The sequence below is a fragment of the Bos mutus genome, chromosome 23 (assembly GCF_027580195.1).
Source record: "Bos mutus isolate GX-2022 chromosome 23, NWIPB_WYAK_1.1, whole genome shotgun sequence".
Lineage (NCBI taxonomy): Eukaryota > Metazoa > Chordata > Mammalia > Artiodactyla > Bovidae > Bos > Bos mutus.
Genome location: NC_091639.1, coordinates 39,552,027 through 39,573,828, shown reverse-complemented (window position 1 = coordinate 39,573,828; position 21,802 = coordinate 39,552,027). Strand labels below are relative to the sequence as shown.

Sequence of the window (21,802 nt, the reverse complement as noted above, 5' to 3'; positions counted from 1 at the left end):
GGTACAGAATAGTGTCTGTTAATTATGTGAAGTCGCTCAGTCATGTCCAACTCTTTGCAACCCCACGGACTGTAGTCTGCCAGGCTCCTCCATCCATGGGATTTCCCAGGCAAGAATACTGGAGTGGGTTGCCATGTCCTTCTCCAGGGAATCTTCTTGACCCAGGGATGAAACCCAGGTCTCCCACATTTCAGGCAGACTCTTTACCATCTAAGCCACCAGAGAATTACATGCTACCTTTTGTGTGTGAATATATATTGTTGTTGTTCAGTCGTTCAGTCGTGTCCAACTCTTTGAGACCCCATGGACTGCAGCACACCAGCCTTTCCTGTCCACTATCTCCCGGAGTTTGGTCAAACTCATGTCCATTGAGTCAATGATGCCATCCAACCACCTCATCCTCTGTCATCCCCTTCTCATGCCCTCAATCTTTCCCAAATTAGGGTCTTTTCCAATGAGTCATCTCTTCTCATCAGGTGGCTAAAGTATTAGAGCTTCAGCATCAGACTTTCCAATGAATATTCAGGGTTGATTTCCTCTAGGATTGACTGATTTGATCTCCTTGCTGTCCAAGGGACTCTAAAGAGTCTTTTCCAACACCACAGTTCGAAAAGCATCAGTTCTTCAGTGCTCAGCCTACTTTATGGTCCAACTCTCACATCTGTACATGACTACTGGAAAAAACCAAAGCTTTGACTGTACGGACCTAGGTTTGTTATAGCTTTTCTTCCAGGCAGGTATTTGTACAAAGAAACTCTGGAAGGGTATGTAACAAACTTATAACTAGAATTCAGGAAAGTAAATAAGAGCAAGTGTTTTCATTGTAAATGTTCTTATATGGTTTTGATTTTTTAAACATATAAGTGAATAAATACATACTCAAAAGAGTTAAAAAATAAAGAAGATATTTTAGGGAAGCCAAAACATAGGTGATGATAGGCATTGCCTGAAACACTTAAAAAGATGGGAACATTTCCCTTTGGAAGGACAAAGACGACACTGTGTATGATCAAACTACAAAATTATGAACTCGTATGAGCAGGAACAAGGGGAATCCCTCTTTCACAAAAGAAATATGCACAGGTGTTTCATGCTCAATAAAATAACCATATTTATTTCATTTTTAATTACTAACTTTCTAAAATAACACTTTTCCTACAAAGAACTCAAACAGAACTTGCAGTTTATAACAACAAACTTGCTTAACACTCGCCATGCTTCTCAGAGGGCGGAGGGAGGGAATATGAGGTAGACAGAGCGGTAAAAAGAAGCAGGGGTCGCTGCAGATCTGGACACGGGCAACAAGAGTGAGGAAGCACCCATTTCTGTGACCTCTGGTTTGGGAATGAGGTTCAGTGGCACTCATGGGAGGTTCCCTTCCAAGGCTTCCTTATAAGGAGCACTGGGGCTATCCACAGTGCTGGTGTTTCCTAAGCAGTGAGGCCTCCTGGGCTTCTAAGTTCCTTGGGCTCCACCATGAGACCGTCACAGACGTCTCATCGCTGGCTGACCAATAAACAGACAAATGGCCAGTGGGTCCGCAGTTCTTCAACAAACCAGACAAAAGCAACCGCGATGGGTAACAAGGAGAGGAGGAGTAGAAGGGTCTTCTTTGCATCTGCCCCGGTGGGATTCATGTTTTCTCAGAGGGTAGAAGGAAAGCAGAGCCTGCCGCTTACGTTCCTTCTACATCAAATGGTTGTTCCAGAGAAAGCGCAGCAGCATGTGAACTCCTCCAAAGAAAACGAAGACGTAGTGAGCCAGGATAGCTCTGCCTTCTTGCTGAAAGTTCTGTTTAAAAAGAGAGCAAGAAAGGGAGGGTGAGTTTTCTAAAAAGGCGATAAAATAATCCAAAGTTAGAAATTCAGTATTAGTATTAATTCAGTCAGTGCTACAGACTCGCTTCTCGGGCTGCTCCGTGAAGTGTCTGAGTGGGAGAATATCTTGGTCTGTTCGTGATGTCCGTGCCATCCACACAACCTGGGGAAGTTTTCCTCTGGACATTTTTTCCATCTTCACCATCAGCAAATTGGGCACTCTTTTCCAGGTTGATTAACCTGTTCCTCTGGCTTCCCACGGAGAAGGCAATGGCACCCCACTCCAGTACTCTTGCCTGGAAAATCCCATGGATGGAGGAGCCTGGTAGGCTGCAGTCCATGGGGTCGCTAAGAGTTGGACACGACTAAAGTGACTTAGCTTAGCTTAGCTGGCTTCCCAGAGCACTTTCTTAGTTCTCCCAAAGAACCAAGGGAGTCTGCTTTGGGGTTGAAGAATGGACTTTAGATGGTGAAGAGGGGGTGCGTGTGAGCACGGTTGGAAGCAAAGACCTCAGCAGGTTTCTGGTGCGTGCTCAGTCGCTTCAGTTGTGTCTGACTCTTGCAGCCCCGTGGACTGTAGCCCACTGGCTCCTCTGTCTGTGGGATTTTCCTGACAAGAATACTGGAGTGGGTTGCCATATCCCCTCCTCCAGGGGATCTTCCTGACCTAGGGATCAAACCTGCATCTCCTGCATTTCCTACGTTGCAGGCAGATTCTTTACTGCTGAGCCACCAGGGAAGCCCATAAGTAAATACCACTGTAACTGGAAACCATGAAAGAACTTGTTTTTCCCTTTTATAATTGATATCAATTTAAAAATTTGAGCGACTTTGACAGTGGTCCAGTGGTTCAGTGATTAAGACTCTGTGCTTCCACTGCAGGGGGCGCAGGTTCAATCCCTACTCAGGGAACTAAGATCCCACATGCCACGTGGCATGGCCAAAAAATTTTAAAAATTTTAATTAAAAAAAGAAAAATTGAATTTCTTTCCAGCAAAGCAGACAAGAAAATGTATAGAGCACTGAGTCAGATGCGCATATATTTAAATTCCAGTTTTGCCACTTAATTGCTGAGTAACCTTGGATAGGTTATCTAATCTTGCTGAACCCCAAATGCTTCTCCTGAAATACCGATTCCACTAATTCATAGAGTTATTTGGAAAATTAAATGAAACAAATAAGAGTATCTCAGAGTGCCTGAAAGAAAATGTTTAGTAAATGTTCATTTCCCACCTGTCCTTCTAACAATCTTAAGAAATTTCTTATACATTACTGTCAGGGTCCCAGAGAAAACAGATAACACTCAAATTAGGATAATACAGGGTCGGATGAAGACACTTTACAAAAGTAGGGGGAGGAGGCATAAGGGTGGTGTAACAGCAGAGGCATTGCCACTCCTCGGCCTGTAGGGACAGGGAGGGGGCAGCTTCTAGGACCCAGGATAGAGTCTATGGAGAAAAATTTCAAAGGCACTTTAAGATCCTAAAAGCATAGAAAGACTGTTTTAATACATACTTTATAGCTAGGAAAATTACATGCCCCAGATTAGAAAAAAACAGGTCCTTGAAACAAAACCCCTCAAAACTAGATGGCAAAATAGGTTGAGAATCAAGGCCTATTTGAAAACACCAAACACTTGCTTAAGTGAAAATAATAAGAAGTCAAGCTATGTGATAGCTTGAGGACAATCAATTCAGCAGATAAAAATGCACCTTGGTGAGCTCCTTGCCAGGGAGTTCCAAGAGCAAGAATCAAAGTTTCTTTAAATACATCAAAAGCAGGAAGGCATCTGGAGAATCAATGAGACCACTTGATTAAACAAAGTACAAAATGTGAATAAATGATTGCATATGAAAGAAATATACCATGCCAGATTCAAAATTTTGTTGAAGTTACTTGAGTTAAGCCTGGAAGCAGCAGAGTAAAGCCTTTTAGCATTTTAGAGTCAAACTGAAGAGGAATTTTAAAAATTATTTAAAAAATAGTCTATGGTCTATTTGAAGTGCTCTAAAAGACAATTTTGCAATACAAGAAAGACTACTTTAAAAGTGTAGGTCAAAGCCAGCTTTGTAAAACACTGCAAGAAAAGCTAGGGCAGGTATAAGTATAGACATAGATCAATGGAATAGAATTGAGAGTTCAGAAATAAACCCCAAATTTATAGTCAGTTGATTTTGGACAAGGGTGCCAAGGCAATTCAGTAGGAAAAGAGTACTCTGTTCAACAGATGTGCTATGACAACTTAATACCCATATGCAAAAGAATGAAGATGAACTTATAACTCATACCATATATAAAAATTAGCTCCAAATGAGTCAAAGACCTAAATTTAAGAGCTAAAAGTCTAAAGCTCTTGAAAGAAAACATAGGCATAAATCTTCATGATGATTTCTTAGATATGACCCAAAAGCACTAGCAACAAAAGAAAAATAGGTAAGCTGAAATTCATCAAATTTAAAACTTTTGCACTTCAAAGAACACTGTCAAGATGAAAGACAACCTCCAGAATGGGAGAAAATATTTGCAAATAACATATCTGATAAGGGACTTATATTCAGCATATATAGAGAACTGTGCTGCTGCGCTGTGCTAAGTCGCTTCAGTCACGACTGAAGCCTCTGTGACCCTATGGGCCATAGGACTCCAGGCCCCTCTGTCCATGGGATTCTCAGCAAGAACACTGGAGTGGGTTGCCATGACCTCCTCCAGGGCATCTTCCTGACCCAGAGATCAAACCCACATCTCTGACGTCTCCTGCGTTGGCAAGTGGGTTCTTTACCATTAGTGCCACTTGGTAGGCCCATATAAAGAGCTCCTGCAACTCAGTAATTAAAAGACAACCGAATTTTAAAATGAAGAACCTGAATAGACATTTCTCCAGAGATTTATACAAATAACCAATAAGTACCTGAAAAGATGCACAACATTAACTATCAGATCAGATCAGATCACTCAGTCGTGTCCGACTCTTTTCGACCCCATGAATCGCAGCACGCCAGGCCTCCCTGTCCATCACCAACTCCCGGAGTTCACTGAGACTCACGTCCATCGAGTCAATGATGCCATCCAGCCATCTCATCCTCTGTTGTCCCCTTCTCCTCCTGCCCCCAATCCCTCCCACCATCAGAGTCTTTTCCAATGAGTCAACTCTTCACGTGAGATGGCCAAAGTTTCAGCTTCAGCATCATTCCTTCCAAAGAAATCCCAGGGCTGATCTCCTTCACAATGGACTGGTTGGATCTCCTTGCAGTCCAAGGGACTCTCAAGAGTCTTCTCCAACACCACAGTTCAAAAGCAGCAATTCTTCAGCGCTTAGCCTTCTTCACAGTCCAACTCTCACATCCATACATGACCACAGGAAAAACCATAGCCTTGACTAGATGGACCTTTGTTGGCAAAGTAATGTCTCTGCTTTTGAATATGCTATCTAGGTTGGTCATAACTTTCCTTCCAAGGAGTAAGCGTCTTTTAATTTCATGGCTGCAATCACCATCTATAGTGATTTTGGAGCCCAGAAAAATAAAGTCTGACACTGTTTCCACTGTTTCCCCATCTATTTCCCATGAAGTGGTGGGACGGGATGCCATGATCTTCGTTTTCTGAATGTTGAGCTTTAAGCCAACTTTTTCACTCTCCACTTTCACTTTCATCAAGAGGCTTTTGAGTTCCTCTTCACTTTCTGCCATGGGAATACCAGACCACCTGATCTGCCTCTTGAGAAATTTGTACGCAGGTCAGGAAGCAACAGTTAGTACTGGACATGGAACAACAGACTGGTTCCAAATAGGAAAAGGAGTTCATCAAGGCTGTATATTGTCACCATGTTTATTTAACTTCTATGCAGAGTACATCATGAGAAACGCTGGACTAGAAGAAACACAAACTGGAATCAAGATTGCAGGGAGAAATATCAGTAACCTCAGATATGCGGATGACATTAAGTTTCAGGGAAGTGAAAATCAAACTCACAATATGACTCTTCTTCACACCCGCTGGGCTGGCTATAATCAAAGAGATAGTTAACTCATTTTTGACAAGAATGTGGAAAAACAGGATCCCTGATACCTTGCTGGTGGGCCACAATGTAAAATAGTACAGCCACTTTGGAAAACAGTCTGGAAGTTTCTCAAAAAGTTAAAGTTGTCATATGACTCAGCAATTCCACTCCTATGCATGTTCTCAAAAAAACTGAAAACACTCATCTACACAAAGACCCCCACACAGATGTCCGTAGCATCATTATTTATAACAGTCAAAAAGTGGAAACAACCCCAACGTTCATCAGCTGATGAATAAACAAAGTGATATATATACATACAATGGAATATTATTCATCAATAAAATGAAGCATTGATTCATGCTACAACATGGATGAACCTTGAAAAAAACATTGTGTTAAGTGAGAAGGGGACGACAGAGGATGAGATGATTGGATGGCATCACTGCCTCAATGGATGTGAGTTTGAGCAAGCTCCGGGAGTTGTGGCCTGGCCTGCTGCAGTCCATGGTCGCAAAGAGTCGGACATGAATGAGCGACTGAACTGAACTGACGTGAAAGAAGTCAGACATAAAGACCACATACTATATTAGTCCCCTTATATGAAATTTCAGAATAGGCAAATCCAGAGAAACAGAACGTAGATTGGTGGGGCTGGAAGGAAAATGGGAGGAGATAAGAAGGGACTACTATTGGGTTTGGAGTGTCTTACTGGGGTGATGAAACTGTTCTAAAATTGATTGTGATGATGGCTGTACAACTCTGTGAATAAACATAAAGCCACTTATACTGTTTAAATGGATGAATTGTATGATGTGAATTTTCTCAATAAAGTTTTTTTTTAAAGAAAAAAAGGTTAATTTATTAAGTTGCAGAGGTAAATTTAAGACATAAGTAAATTACAGCTTAAAAGGTAAGGGGAAAAAATCATTACAAAAAAAAAAAAGGTAAGGGAAAGGAAGAAAAGGAAAATGGAAGTGGAGGTGACATAGAGAAGTGACTCCCTGATTGGGTTGAGATAAATGTAGAAAATAGGTGGTTGTGATTTTTCCTACTCTGCTCTCTCCAGAGAAAACATTAGAAGGAAGCAGGAGTATTCAGAGTGCTAGCTGATAAAGAAGCAGGAAAGTTGAACTAAGGACTTGCCTGTAATGCATAAAGCACAGTCATCAGTGAAAACTGCAGAGGGAACTGAAGCATCGGAGGAAGAGCACTCTGTAATACATGATACGCGGCCAAGAAGTGTTCAACCCAAATAAGGCCAAAAACAAAGTAAGTTGTTGGCTTTGATAACATGTACTGATCATTTTCCATCAAATTATCTCACTCAGTGTTCAGAACAGTCTACTGGCTTCATTCTAAATATAAATCAGAACATGGCACTCTTCTACTCTCCCTCTGAAGAAGTTTCTCTTATAAACACTTAGGGTGAAACCCAAAAACCTTTTACCACCACTCCTAAGACAGAGGCCAGCCCCTGGACCTCACACCCACGCGCTCAGCCATTCTGGCCTCCCTGCTGTTCCTTACGCCTGCTTCTATGCCAAGGGCTTGGCACTCCCGGTTCCCTCTGTCTGGAACACTCTCTCCCCAGGTATTCCCCTGGCTCACTTCCAGTCTCTGCTCAAACATCACCTCCTCAGAGAAGCCTTTCCTGACGGCCCATGCAGGGTCATCTCCATCACTCAGTACCCACAGCAGTCTAGTCATGACTTCAGTTTGTCCCGCTCCTATGAGCCCTATGAGAGTAGGCTCATCTTCCGCCCTGCTCTCTGCCTGGAACTGAGTCTGGCATATGGGAAGCACTCAATAAATACTTGTTTGAGTGAACTTGGTCTGTCAATACCTGGGACTGGCACATAGTAGGTACTCAATAAATATTTGCATAATCGGTCTATCAGTATTTTATGTGATTGTTTCCTTGTCACTTTTAGTAACGTTATTGTTGGGACCTTCTGTTCTTGTTTTGTCTCCAGGAATGTCTTATTTGAGGGGGATGGCTGAGTACTGCCACATTTGAACCAGAGCATAGAAAGGGGCCTGGCACTCCCTGAAGTCAGCATGATGGCAGCAGCAGGGATAAACAAGAAATCGCTGCAGGTACTTGTCCTGTGATGAATTTAAGGGCAAGAAGTTGGGCTCTAAGGGTCAGCCACCTGTCCTAGCACAGAGCCCCACATGGTTATTCTCCTGCTGCTGCCAGTTACAGGTTGTTCTGGAGGAAAACTAAGTTGGCTGTGGATTTCATCGTGCCTAAGATTTGGGCTTCCCTGGTGACCCAGCTGGTAAAGAATCTTCCTGCAGTGCAGGAGACTGGGGTTTGATCCCTGGGTCAGGGAGATCCCCTCGAGAAGGGAACAGCTACCCACTCCAGTATTCTTACCTGGAGAATTCCATGGACAGAGGAACCTGGCTGACTACAGTCCATGGGATCACAAAGAGTCGGACATGACTGAGCGACTAACACTTTCACAGAATTTAAAAGAGTAATCTTTATGTTTTCCCTTATTACTTCTTATAATAATCAGGAGAAACAAAGAAATCAGGGAGAGCTGGGCTTAGAGCAGAACCTGGGTTGGTTCAAGGAGGATAACCACAATCTAAGTCAAAGGTTCTCCTCCACGATGGAGCATTACATTCACTTGGACTCATCTCTCAAGGTAGGGCCCAGCATCTATAGTTCTTAAAACTCGACAGGTGATCCTCACATGCATCCTAGTTTGAGAGTGTGAAGCAAAGTTTCTCACATTTATAACTCAGATCCCCAAGGGTGTGTGCAAAATGGTAAATTCTGATGCCAGAGCTGTGGGCTGGGGTTCGAGATTTTGCACATCTGGTCAGCTGCCAAATAATGCGGATGCCGCTGGTCCGTGGACCAGTTTTTCGTGAGGCAAATGTGAGATCAAATACTGGCATTGGCTCAGGTTCTCAATTTTCAGATCTAATGCTTGGTAATCTGGACATTATTAACCCATGTGTTCTGCTAATTCCTGGGCATTCCAGCTACTTGGCAGCCATTGTTCTGTTTGCTCTTTCCAGGTAGGCCTTTGCTGGGGAAATTTAAGTCTCACCTCTTGCACCATTCTCTGCTCAATGCTGTCCCCAATGTTTCTCAGGCGCACGGCCAACTTGTGACGTATTTCCTCCTGGTGATGGTTCTGGCCAATACTATCCTCCTTGGGCTGAGAAGGTGGATTGTAATCTACATTGATAGAAAAGAGTTCAAAGAGATAATTGCATTAACTATCACTCACCACTAGTCACTTAAAACTGGCTTAGACAACGAGAGGAATGAAATCCCATCATCATAGTGATTATTGAAAGCAAAGCCTTGCACTGGAATAAATAGCTCTGTCCAGTAGAAATATAATTCAAGCTATATATAAATTTTAATTTTTCTAGTGGTAAAATCAAGTAAAAAATAATTTTAGTAATGTATTTTACTTAAGACAGTATATCCAAAGTTCAGTTCAGGTCAGTCGCTCAGTCATGTCCGACTCTTTGCAATCCCATGAACTGCAACACACCAGGCCTCCCCCTCCATCACCAACTCCTGGAGTCCACCCAAACCCATGTCCATTGAGTCGGTGATGCCATCCAACCATCTCATCCTCTGTCGTCCTTCTCCTCCTGCCCTCAATCTTTCCCAGCATCAGGGGTCTCTTCAAATGAGTCAGCTCTTCGCATCAGGTGGCCAAAGTATTGGAGTTGCAGCTTCAACATCAGTCCTTCCAATGAACACCCAGGACTGATCTCCTTTAGGATGGACTGGTTGGATCTCCTTGCAGTCCAAGGGACTCTCAAGAGTTTTCTCCAACACCACAGTTCAAAAGCATCAATTCTTCAGTGCTCAGCTTTCTTTATAGTCCAACTCTCACATCCAAAGTATCATAACATATAATCAATATAAAATTATTAGTGGTATGTTTTGCACTTTTTTATTTAAGCTTTCAAACTCCAGTGTTTATTTTATACTTACAACACATCTCAATCCAGATATTAACTAATTTCATTGGAAAACCTTGTATTTTATTTCATGAAGTGTTGATTTGTATTTAGATTTCATGAAGTTTACAATTAAAAAGTAAATTTATATATATCCAAGTTGTTCCACACATACCTAAAACTTTTCCAACAACTAAGTCAAGTATCAGTTTTTAAAACTTAATTAAAATTAAATAAAACTTAAAATTCAGTTCCTTGATTGCACTGGCCACATTTCAAGTGCTCTATTATATTCCAATACTGAATTTTTAATATCGAAAAGGAAAAATTATCTCACTTTATGCTGAAAATTGTGTGGATATATACATATCCACATAGAATTCTAAAAATAAAACTGTCATCTAAATGACCTAGTGGGGAATTTGGAAAAATCTCATTGTTAATCTTTTCAAAAGAATAACTCCTTCATAAAGCAAATAACAAGCCTCAATGTATTGGGACTTTAAAAAAATGTATCAACATACAAAAGGTTCTTTCCATTGCACTTAGGAAAACTTTTAAACGAATAGGACTTTAAGGTTTTGTAAGTGCTTTTCCACTGCCAGCTATAATGTGAATATTTTATTGTCTCAGACGGTGATCATCTTTTTATAATCTTGATTTTATTTGATAAAAAAGAGATATCTAAGGCCTTCTGATTTAAGACTGAGCACAAGCATTGACCTTTCCGTTTCTCCTAGTCCCTCCCAAGACCTCACCAAAATGAAAGTATAAAAAAGAGTAAAACTGCCACAGTGAAAAGAATGGGAAGCAGAGTCAACAGCAGATGAGAGATCTATACATGTTTCTAGAAGGCAGAAAGAGAAGACAAGATATAGACAAGTGAGCCAGAAAGTGCCAAGAACCCATGATAGGAAGCCCCTTCACTCACCAGGACCCGGAAGCTGGGAAAGGGGAACATGCCGTTGACTAGAATTCTGAGGAGGATCTACTGTCCCACTTGGTACCCTTGGCAACCCCAGCCCACTGGACCCATCAGATTTCAGGTGAAAAATCCAGACCAGTCTTCCCTAACACGAGAACAAATCTTGTGGAGAGAGCTAAAACTTCTTTATGAATATTGGTGCCTCAGGTCAAAGGTCTCCTTGTTCTGGCATTTGAGGGATCTGGGGCCAAAACGTCAGCTCCCCTAACTCACCGCCCTAAAACTCTCCCAGTTCAGACCCCCTATTTGAGTCCCCATTCAGTGAGGAGCCCTGGGAAGCAGTGAGGCATCGTGCTAAGATTCCGAAGCCAAATCATTTGGGTTCAAATGTAAAATTTATAGAAAAAACTGTGTAACCTGGGAAAGTTATTTAATCTCTCTATGCCTTCGTTTCTTCAATTGTAAAATGGGAATGGTGATATATTATTTTATCAATTCTAAGATTTTATAATGCCTCCAAAAGAGAATGTGTTTTATAGTCTATGGCATGTCATATTCCAACAGATTGTTTATTTTCTTAGTAGGAAACAAAATTGTAGTACATTTTACAATTGATGGAATATTAAACTTAATGAGCGGAGAAGGAAATGGCAACCCACTCCAGCATTCCTGCCTGGAGAATTCCATGGACAGAGGAGCCTGGTGGGATACGGTCCATAGGGTTGCAGAGTCAGATACGACTGAGCACACAGCACAAACTTAATAAGATACTATAGTAACTACCTTGTAGAGGGGTTGTTGAAATGATTAAGTGAATTAATACATTTAACCTGTGCAGGACCACACCTGGAACATGGATAAATGCTATATGAGTGAGTGAAAGTTGCTCAGTCATGTCCAATACAGACCCCATGAACTGTAGCCCGACAGGCTCCTCTGTCCATGGAATTCTCCAGGCCAGAATACTGGAGTGGGTAGCCTTTCCCTTCTCCAGGGGGATCTTCCCAACCCAGAGATTGAACCCAGGTCTCCCGCATTACAGGCGGATTCTTTACCAGCTGAGCCATCAGGGAAGCCCAAGAATACTGGAGTAGGTAGCTTATCCCTTCTCCAGCGGATCTTCCCAACCAAGGAATAGAACAGGGGTCTCTGGCATTGCAGGCAGATTCTTTACCAGCTGAGCTATCAGAGAAGCCCAAATACTATGTAAGTGTTAGCTACTGCCACCAACTGGGAAAACAGTCCTCACATAACAGCAGAAAAAACCCACACGAGTTAACCGGTCAGTATTTTTTTTTTAATAACAGAAGATCACCAGGCAACTGAGAAGAACAATAATTGAAAGAGAAATACCAGATAAACAAACAAAATAGTGATCCTGAAGAAAACAGGTGTAATTCAGGAAACAGAAGAGAATGTTTGCAAGTTCTAATGTATATCTTTAGAGTGATTTAAGAAAATATTACATTTAGCGACTTCCCTGGCGATCCAGTGATTAGGATTCACCTTCCCCAGGGGTTGTGGGTTTGATCCCTGGTCAGGGAACTAGGATCCCACAGGCCTGTGGCCAAAAAAACAAAACATAAAAACAGAAGCAATATTGTAACAAATTCAATAAAGACTTTAAAAAAATGGTCCACATCAACAAAAATCTTTATTAAAAAAAAGAAAGAAAATATTACATTTAGGAAACAAAAGAAAATGCTGTGAAAAAAGATTAAACCTACAACAAAATCTTTCAGTTTTTAAAAATATGATTGCTAAAATTAAAAATACAATTGACCGTCTGAGAAAAGAAAATCACTCAGAAAAAAAAATCAGAATTTTTAAATAGGCGAGATAAGATAGGTGATATACAGAACCAATCTGGAAAGACCAGCACCGGATTAGTAAGAGTCACAGAAACAGAGGAGGAAAATTGTTAAACAGCATATGACAGCTTCCCAGTACAAACTTCAGATTAGAACATCTCACCAAGAAAAAAGCCCCACCAAATTCTCAGGACAACAAAAGGGGAAATAAAATCCTCACCTCTGGACCATACTGACATTTCAAAAGATGTCATTTTGGCTAAAGATGCTAAAGATCTCCAAAGAGAAACATGGGTTAGTTTGATGACTGACTTCCCATCAGTAATGGATTCTAGAATATAGTAGAATTAATACCCTCAAGAATTTTTTTTTTTGGTCATGCCACATGCTTTGCAAGATCTTAGTTCCCCGACCAGAGAGGTTGAACCCTGGCCCTTGGCAGTGAAAGCATCAAGTCCTAACCACAACCACCAGGGAATTCCCACCCTCGAGGATTTTATTAAAAATTCTTTTCAACCTAGAAGTTTCTGCCTACCTAATTCTCGATAATTTGTGAGAGGTGAATAAAGACATTTGCAGACATGCAAGGACTCAGGAAGTTGTTCTCCCATAAACAATTTCTTAGGAAGCCTCTTGAGGAGGTTTTCCAGTGAAACAAAGTATGACTAAATCAAGGGGGAAAAAAAAATCAGCAAAAGGTGGATCCAACGCTGGGAAGGGAAGTCCCAGGATGACAGGCCCAGATAGTGATGAGATTGGAACAAGAGAACAACTCTAGAAGGGAAGTCCCCAAGGAAAGGGAGATTTGATTGAAAACATAGCATGATTGAAAATTTGGGAAACTTGAAGATATCATAATTACAAATTGTGTGAGCAGTGGAGGAGAGGCAGTGAGAAAGTCCAGAAAACAAAGGTAATACAGAAAGTTTATGGTATAAATAAGAAGCCAATTAAGATGTGGCTTAAGTTTAAAGCTTTCCTTTAAGGCTTTAAGCTTTCCTGATAGCTCAGTTGGTAAAGAATCTGCCTGCAATGCTGCTGCTGCTGCTAAGTCACTTCAGTCGTGTCCGATTCTGTGTGACCCCATAGATGGCAGCCCACCAGACTCCCCTGTCTCTGGGATTCTCCAGGCAAGAACACTGGAGTGGGTTGCCATTTCCTTCTCCAATGCATGAAAGTGAAAAGTGAAAGGGAAGTCGCTCAGTCATGTCCGACTCTCAGCGACCCCATGGACTGCAGCCTACTAGGCTCCTCCATCCATGGGATTTGCCAGGCCAGAGTACTGGAGTGGGGTGCCATCGCAATGCAGGAGACCCCAGTTAGATTCCTGGGTCAGGAAGATCCGCTGGAAAGGAATAGGGTCGAAAAGAGTTGGATTCGACTGAGCAACTTTCACTTTCATGACCCACTACTTGCAGATCTGGATTATGTAAACTGTCAACAATCCATCATTTAATGTACAGCATAATGTCTCAAAAACATATGTAACTGTGCTTTGACCTTTAATGGACAGAACAGTTCTCAGAGTTTTCTGAGAGGCTATTCCGGGGTTATAATCTTCAATTTGGCTCAAAATAAAATTTCCATTTCTTTCTTAGACCAACTGATCAACTTTTTTTGATGGCACTCAGCCTGATTTAAGCAATCACAGCTTTAATCCACTATTTCATTACTTGGAGATGTTTATTCTCAGGGAAAATCACTTCAGTACCTACGAACTTGATTGGTGGTAGTGACCACTCCTGAATCCCAGAGCCTTAAGAGAATGTGAAGGGTATTTGCATAACCTTTTACCTTTGTAACATAACATGTGGAGAGGAGAAAGGGCAACTGAGTGGGGAGACCTTCAAAATGAGTATCATCAACTTAAAAATGGGTTTAGGGCCAGCCCTACCTGTGCCAATCAAAAGCATGATGATTTGCAACTATCATTTTAACTGACTGTCACCTGGGAAGTACAAAATCCAGTATCTGCAGTATGAAGATGGAATACAAGTTGGGTAAGTTCCAGTAATGGACATTGGGAGACATGGAGCTATAAGAATGCTAATAAATGGAGAAGGAAATGGCAATCCACTCCAGCACTCTTGCCTGAAAAATCCCATGGACGGAGGACCCTGATAGGCTACGGTCCATGGGGTCGCAGAGTTGGACACGACTGAGCGACTTAAAAAAAAAGAAAAAGAAAAGAATGCTAATAAGCCTTGGGTATTTCAGCTGGGTAGACAAAGGGGCAGAGAAGGAAGGACCTAGAGATAGTACACAACAGAAGATTGTGCTCAAAGCAAGAAGTGTGTTTTGTATTCTGGAACTCAACATAACAACTATTTGTATTTCGTGCATGTCTGAACAATTACTGGTGAAACACTTGCAGCATGGCAAATGCGTGTGTGCTCAGTCATGTCCAACTCTTTTTGACCCCATGGACTGTAACCTGCTAGGCTCCTCTGTCCATTGGATTTTCCAGGTGTGGATACTGGAGTGGGTTGCCATTTCCTCCTCCAGGGGATCTTCCTGACCCAGGGATCAAACCCACGTCTCTTGAGTCTCCTGCATTGGCAGGTGTGTTCTTTACCACTAGTGCCATCTGGGAAGCCTGAAATAACAGAGATGATACTGCGTATTAGATGTGTGTATCAGCATACTTACCTATTGGATACACATTGTCTATATCAGTAATTATGGGTTACCGTTACTCCCTAAGAACTTAGAATTAAAAGAAAAGAGTATTTTCTGAGAACTTAGAGGCAAGATCAGTGTATGTTTAGTGGAAATGGGTGAGATGAGCAGTCATCAGAAGGGGAGAGGCTACTAGCTCTCCCTTGCCCAAGCCATTCCCTCTGCCTGCAACTTGCACCCTCCTTAACCCGCTCAGGTCTCAGTCCAGGGTTACATCTCCAGGGAAGCCTTCTCTAACCTCCCTCCTAGGTCGAAGCCCCATTATAGCATCTGGACCTCTTAGCACCCTATCACATTACATTTAACATTGGTACATGTGATTGACTGCTGTCTGCCTTCTTTACCTGACCATCAGTGCCAGGAAGGAAGGGGCTGTTGCTGTTTTTGTTCACCATTGTCAGCTGAGTATGTAATACAGTGCCTAAAATAGTATTTTTTTTTAATGAATAAAAAAAGTCAATGTGTCCATCTAGAGGAGGAAAGAGACAGATGGTGAGCCTTAGGAGCACCAAAAAAAAAAAGCAAAAATGAGCATCCAAGGGACTTTCCTGGTGGTCCAGTGGTTAAGAATATGTCTGCCAGTGCAGGGGTCGAGGGTTGATCCCTACTCTGGGAACGAAGATCTGACATGCCATGGAGCAACTAAACCCATGCACCACAACTACTGAGCCCTTGTGCCCTGGAGCCCATGCTTGGCAACAAGAAGCAGGCACTGCAACCGGAAACCCATGCACCACAACTAGAGAGTAAAAAAATATATATATATATAATGAACACCCAAGTGGTGCAGGAAGGGGGACCCTGGAGGGCCCCCCTTTCTGTAATACAAGCAATCTTAGAAGCAGAAAGAAGCTGAAAACTGGACCCTCTTCTGACTTCTACAATTAATATATCCCATTTACACCTACCTATGTATCTATGAGTGTCTCTGTGTTAGTTGCTCAGTTGTGTCCGACTCTTTGTAACCCCATGGACTTTAGATCGCCAGGTTCTTCTGTCCATGGTATTCTCCAGGCAAGAATACTGAAGTGGGTTGCCATTCCCTTCTCTGGAGAATCTTCCTGACCCAGGGGTTGAACCTGGGTCTCTTTCATTGCTGACAGATTCTTTTTCGGCTACACCCCACACCTTGTGAGATCTCAGTTCTCCGACCAGGGATTGAACCCAGGCTTCTTGCATTGGGAAGTGCAGAGTCCTGTACAGAAGTGCAGAGTCCAGATGCCAGGAAATTTTTCTGTGTGTGTGTATATATATGTCTGCCCTTTCCTATCAATAGAGAAGGAAATGGCAACCCACTCCAGTATTCTTGCCTGGAAAATCCCATGGACAGGGGAGCCCGGCCAGCTGTAGTCCACAGGTCACAAAGAGTTGGACATGACTGAGCACACACACTTTTCCTAGCAATACTTTTTACATTTTTAGAGGTGGACAGGGCTTCTTTCCACTTTTAATCATTTTTGTTTTCCCAAGAGTGTCTAATTTATCTTAAACGACGTATCAGGACGGTTGCTCTGGACTTCTCCAAATCCTACCCACCTCCTCAACTTTTCTAAGTGTCTTTTAGTTCTACATGGGCTTCCTAGGTGGTGCTAGTGATAAAGAATCCTGACAATGCAGGAGAACCAAGAGATTCAGGTTCAATCCCTGGGCTGGGAAGATCCCCTAGAGGAGGAAATGGCAACCTACCTATTCCAGTATTATTGCCTGGAAAAACCCCATGGACAGAGGAGCATGGTGGGCTATAGTCGGGGTCGCAAAGAGTTGGACACAACTGAGCACAGGTGTGTGTGTGCACACACACACACACATTCTCCATACAAATACTATGGGTTCCCCCCGACCCCAGCACCAAACAGATATGTTCATATGGCTAGTGTTCAGTTCAGCTGCTCAGTCGTGTCTAGCTCTTTGCGACCCCATGGACTGCAGCATGGCCAGGCTTCCCTGTCCATCACCAACTCCTGGAGCTTGCCCAAACTCATGTCCATCTAGTTGATGTTGCCATCCAACCATCGCATCCTCTCTCGTCCCCTTCTCCTCCTGCCTGCAATCTTTCCCAGCATCAGGGTCTTTTCCAAGGAGTCAGTTCTTTGCATCAGGTGGCCAAAGTATTGGAGTTGCAGCATCAGTCCTTCCAATGACTATTCAGGACTGATTTCCTTTAGGATTGACTGGTTTGATCTCCTTGCAATCCAAGGGACTCTCAAGAGTCTTCCCCAACACCACAGTTCAAAAACATCAAATCTTCGGTGCTCAGCTTTCTTTATAGTCCAACTCTCACATCCATACCGTAGCTTTGACTAGACAGACCTTTGTCAGAAAAATAATGTCTCCGCTTTTTGATATGCTGTCTAGGTTGGTCATAGCTTTTCTTCCAAGGAGCAAGCGTCTTTTACTTTCATAGCTGCAGTCACCATCTGCAGTGATTTTGGAGCCCCCCCAAATAAAGTTTCTCACTGTTTCCATTGTTTCCCCATCTATTTGCCAGGAAGTAATGGGACCAGATGCGATGATCTTAGTTTTCTGAATGTTGAGTTTTAAGCCAGCTTTTTCACTCTCCTCTTTCACTTTCATCAAGAGAATAGCCCCAAAGTAACAGAGATAAGTTTGGGCTTCAACCAGTCATTTTCCAGCCAACAATGGCTTGTGATTTTCATTTTCAGTCTGTGTTGCAACCTGGGACAAAAGCACTAATAGGAGAAAGGGATCTTCTCAATCAGCTTCTTCATTAACAGTTCGCTGTATCTAATTTATCTAACCTATCTAATCTATCTCTGTCATCCGTCCATCCATCCAATCAAGTTCCCAGCAGAAGAGCTTCCCTCCACGCGACCAACCAGACCTGGATGACTGCGCGTTCAGGGTTCTCCTCAGACGCGCTGCCCAGACCCCGTCGGAGGCCGGAAAAACCCTTGGGGCGGGGCTGGCAGTAGAGGTCACGTGAGCGTCTGTGACCAATGGGAAGTGCACATGGCGCGCTGTGCCCAGAGGCGGTCTCTGGCGCAGGGGGTGGCGCTCGTTGTTCGCTACTACTACTAAGTCAGGTCAGTCGTGTCCGACTCTGTGCGACCCCATAGACGGCAGCCCATCAGGCTCCCTCGTCCCTGGGATTCTCCAGGCAAGAACGCTGGAGTGGGTTGCCATTTCCTTCTCCAATGCGTGAAAGTGAAGTCGCTCAGTCGTGTCCGACTCTTAGCGACCCCATGGACTGCAGCCTACCAGGCTCCTCCGTCCGTGGGATTTTCCAGGCGAACTTGTTCGCTACCTGCTTCAAATCCGATTGCGAGGGAGGGAGAACAGGTATCCGGGGTACACCACCAGGCCCCTCCAGTGACCCTGGCTTTAGCGTTCTCGACGTCATAAATAACTCAGTGTCCCTCACACTGCCCCCTTCAGTCTGCGCATCCCCATTCCTTCAGCGATAAAAGGGGAGAAACACGATGCTTCTTGCTGAGCCTGTGAGGGAAGGAAATGGGAGTGGGGGTGGGGCGCGGCTTCTGGCCGCTACCGCCTCTGACAGAGCGGTAACCCGCGGCCGTGGCATGCACTATTGGCGCACCAGACAAAAATTGCCAGACACAAAGATTTTTACACATGCAGTAAAATGAGAACTCTATGCAAAAAAAAAAAAAAAAATGCAGATTAGGCTGTTGGCTGTCACTGTTAGTAGCATTAGTAATTCTTCACCCTTCTGCTTTTTTTGAGGTGAAACTAATTAGGAAAGCTTTTGGGGTAAATGTGGCAACCACCCACAGTGCACCTCAGTTTCATAAGGATCGGTGAGGATTAAGTAATATCAGTTCAGTTCAGTCGCTCAGTCGTGTCCGACTCTTTGCGACCCCATAGTGAGTGTGAAAACACTGGAAAAGGTTTGCAGTAAAATACAAGTTCTAGAATAGTGCACAGCTTTGTAAATATACTAAAAGCTTCTGAATTTTGTGCTTTAGAAGTGTGAACTTTATGGTACGAGTTACATCTCAACTTAGAAAAATGAAATGTATGTTCTATAAGGTAATAATAGGTGACACAGTCTCAGGTTTGGAGATACCATTGTTGACACCTGTCCAGATGAAAATTCAAAATTTTGGTCAACTGAGTTCTTTTTAGAAAATGAATACCATATTTGATGTGGCGGCCAGAGTCTCATTGCTGCTGCTAAGTCGCTTCAGTCATGTCCGACTCTGTGCGACCCCAGAGATGACAGCCCACCAGGCTCCCCCGTCCCTGGGATTCTCCAGGCAAGAACACTGGAGTGGGTTACCATTTCCCTCTCCAATGCGTGAAAGTGAAGTCGCTCAGTCGGGTCGGACTCCTAGCGACCCCATGGACTGCAGCCTACCAGGCTCCTCCGTCCATGGGATTTTCCAGGCAAGAGTACTGGAGTGGGGTGCCATTGCCTTCTCCAAGAGTCTCATTAGGATGCTTGAAATTTCTGCTTTCTTAGTGGCACGTAATTCTTTTAAAGTGGAAAATAGTTTGAGATTAATTTAAATCCTTTCAGGTGTCTAGCATGTTTTTAATCTAAAAGTCTAAAACCGCATGCATTTAACTCTAACATTCTTTAATGCTTTTCCAAACATAGCACTTTAATTTTCCAACATTTTGGGACATTTAGGAATCATACATTTTTTAAAAACAAAATTTCAAGTTTATCTTTCCCTCATGTTCTTTCCTATATTGACAATATCAAGAAGGAACCTACACTGAATTTTCTCTACCTTAACAATGCAGATATTTTCAGGTCAAGTTTAAAGGTATATTTTTATTAAAAGATGAATTTGATTTATTTTAGTGAATTTGGGATCATCTTAATTAGTTGTCACATCAGTGATTCAGAGCTCATAGAAACTAGGAGATTTATACCATGAAGCAAAGTCAGTTTTAGATTTTTACTATGTAAGAACTTCGATGAATAGGTTTACACTACTTCTTTTTTTTTACACTACTTCTTAATGTTTAAATACTCCAGTGCCCAATTTTATATCTTCAGTACCAGGAAAAATACAAGCTAAATAGAATATTTAACTTAGCTTAATACAAATAATATCTTACCTGGTTTCCTTGACATGGCTGAAACTGGCTGGGAGCTGACAAGTTGGGTCATGTAAGCACTCTGAAAACTGTATTTCACCCACAGTGATTTGCAACAATTTGTTACATTGGGAGAGGGATTCAGAAGTTCTTTAGGTTCATAAACAATGGCATCGTGTTTTTTCTTCTTCATGTTTTTTTCCTGTTAAAAATATTTTCAGAGGATTTCTCCCATTTCTCAGTATATATTTGGTATGATAAATGAATACTGATATTTTAACACAAACAGCCTTTATACCATATATTAAAAGATTTTGCATTTGGGTGGAAGATGGAACAGGGTGATCTGTAAGTTCTTTTTTTAACTGAAGTAAACATCTATGTTGTTTACTCTTTAGATCTGATACATCACCCTGTATCCTCATCTCCCAGCAGTTTCTCATCATAATAGTTACATTCCATCCAGGGAACAGTGTTAAATTAGTACACATAGAAGAGAGACAAATTATTAATAGTATAGCCAAAAGAAAAATAGATTTAAAAAACCTAGACAGGTGGGGAAGACTGGAGATGGAATATATTCTTCAACCTACTGCAGGGTGTGTGTGTGTGGATGTGGGTGTGTGTATTTCCTCCCCAGAATGGCTCCTGTATTCCCTCTTTAATACTCCATATACACACAGTCCATCTCTGCAGATGCCAATGAAGGCTATTCTGTGCACACTGCTCCCTTTTCTTCCAATATTAAAGCACCAGTCGGAGAAGGCAATGGCACCCCACTCCAGTACTCTTGCCTGGAGAATCCTAGGGACGGGGGAGCCTGGTGGGCTGCCATCTATGGGGCTGCACAGAGTCGGACACGACTGAAGCGACTTAGCAGCAGCAGCAGCAGCAGTAAAGCACCAATCGAGTAAGTTGAAGAATTGATGATTTTCATTGTCTATCAGTATACTTACTTATCTTATTTTAAAGGTTGGCCACAGAATTTGACTTGCTATTTTACCTTCTAAATCTAAGCAGTTAATAAAAAATCAAAGAATGACTGAGAGGTCAAACCATAAAAAACAACTGAAAGGTAGCAGAGGAGGCCTTCTGAAGCATTGCATCAGTACTGTCCAATAAAAATATGTGAGACACATATATAACATTAAGTTTTCTAGTAGATACATTAAAAAGTGAAAGGGAATAGGTAAAATGAATTTTAATGATATGTTTTATTTAACCAAATGTATCCCTAAATAAATTTCAGTGTTATCATTTCCACAGGTAGTCAATATAAAACTTATTAATGAAATATTTTATATTCTCATTAGTGTAAGTCTTCAAAACCTGGTATATATTTTACAGCGCATCTCAGTCCAAATTAGCCACAAATGTAGTTCAAATGTAGCCACTTTGGGTGCTCAGTAGCTACATTTGGCCAGTGGCTACTGTATTGGACAATAAATATGATAAAGCTGTATTGCAGCTTTAGAGGAAGAAGCAAGAACTGAAAAGAAATGGCTTTGAGAGAACGACAGTAAGCAGCAATCTCAGCTAGAAAAACTAAGTTGGGGGATATCATCAGGTAAAATTCTCATTTTTTTAAATTAGAGGA

The 21,802-nt window shown here is 42.2% G+C and overlaps 1 protein-coding gene across 1 annotated transcript; it reads right to left on the bottom strand.

Moving 5' to 3' along the window:
- Positions 1-1,184: 1,184 nt before the first annotated feature.
- On the bottom strand, positions 1,185-20,398 carry PXT1 (peroxisomal testis enriched protein 1). The gene is made up of 3 exons (XM_070360973.1): positions 20,227-20,398; positions 8,886-9,016; positions 1,185-1,791 (listed from the first exon to the last, which is right to left on the bottom strand). Exons 1-3 carry the CDS (start codon positions 20,396-20,398, stop codon positions 1,687-1,689), a joined length of 408 nt encoding a protein of 135 aa, XP_070217074.1. The 3' UTR covers positions 1,185-1,686.
- Between the last annotated feature and the right edge of the window lie 1,404 nt (positions 20,399-21,802).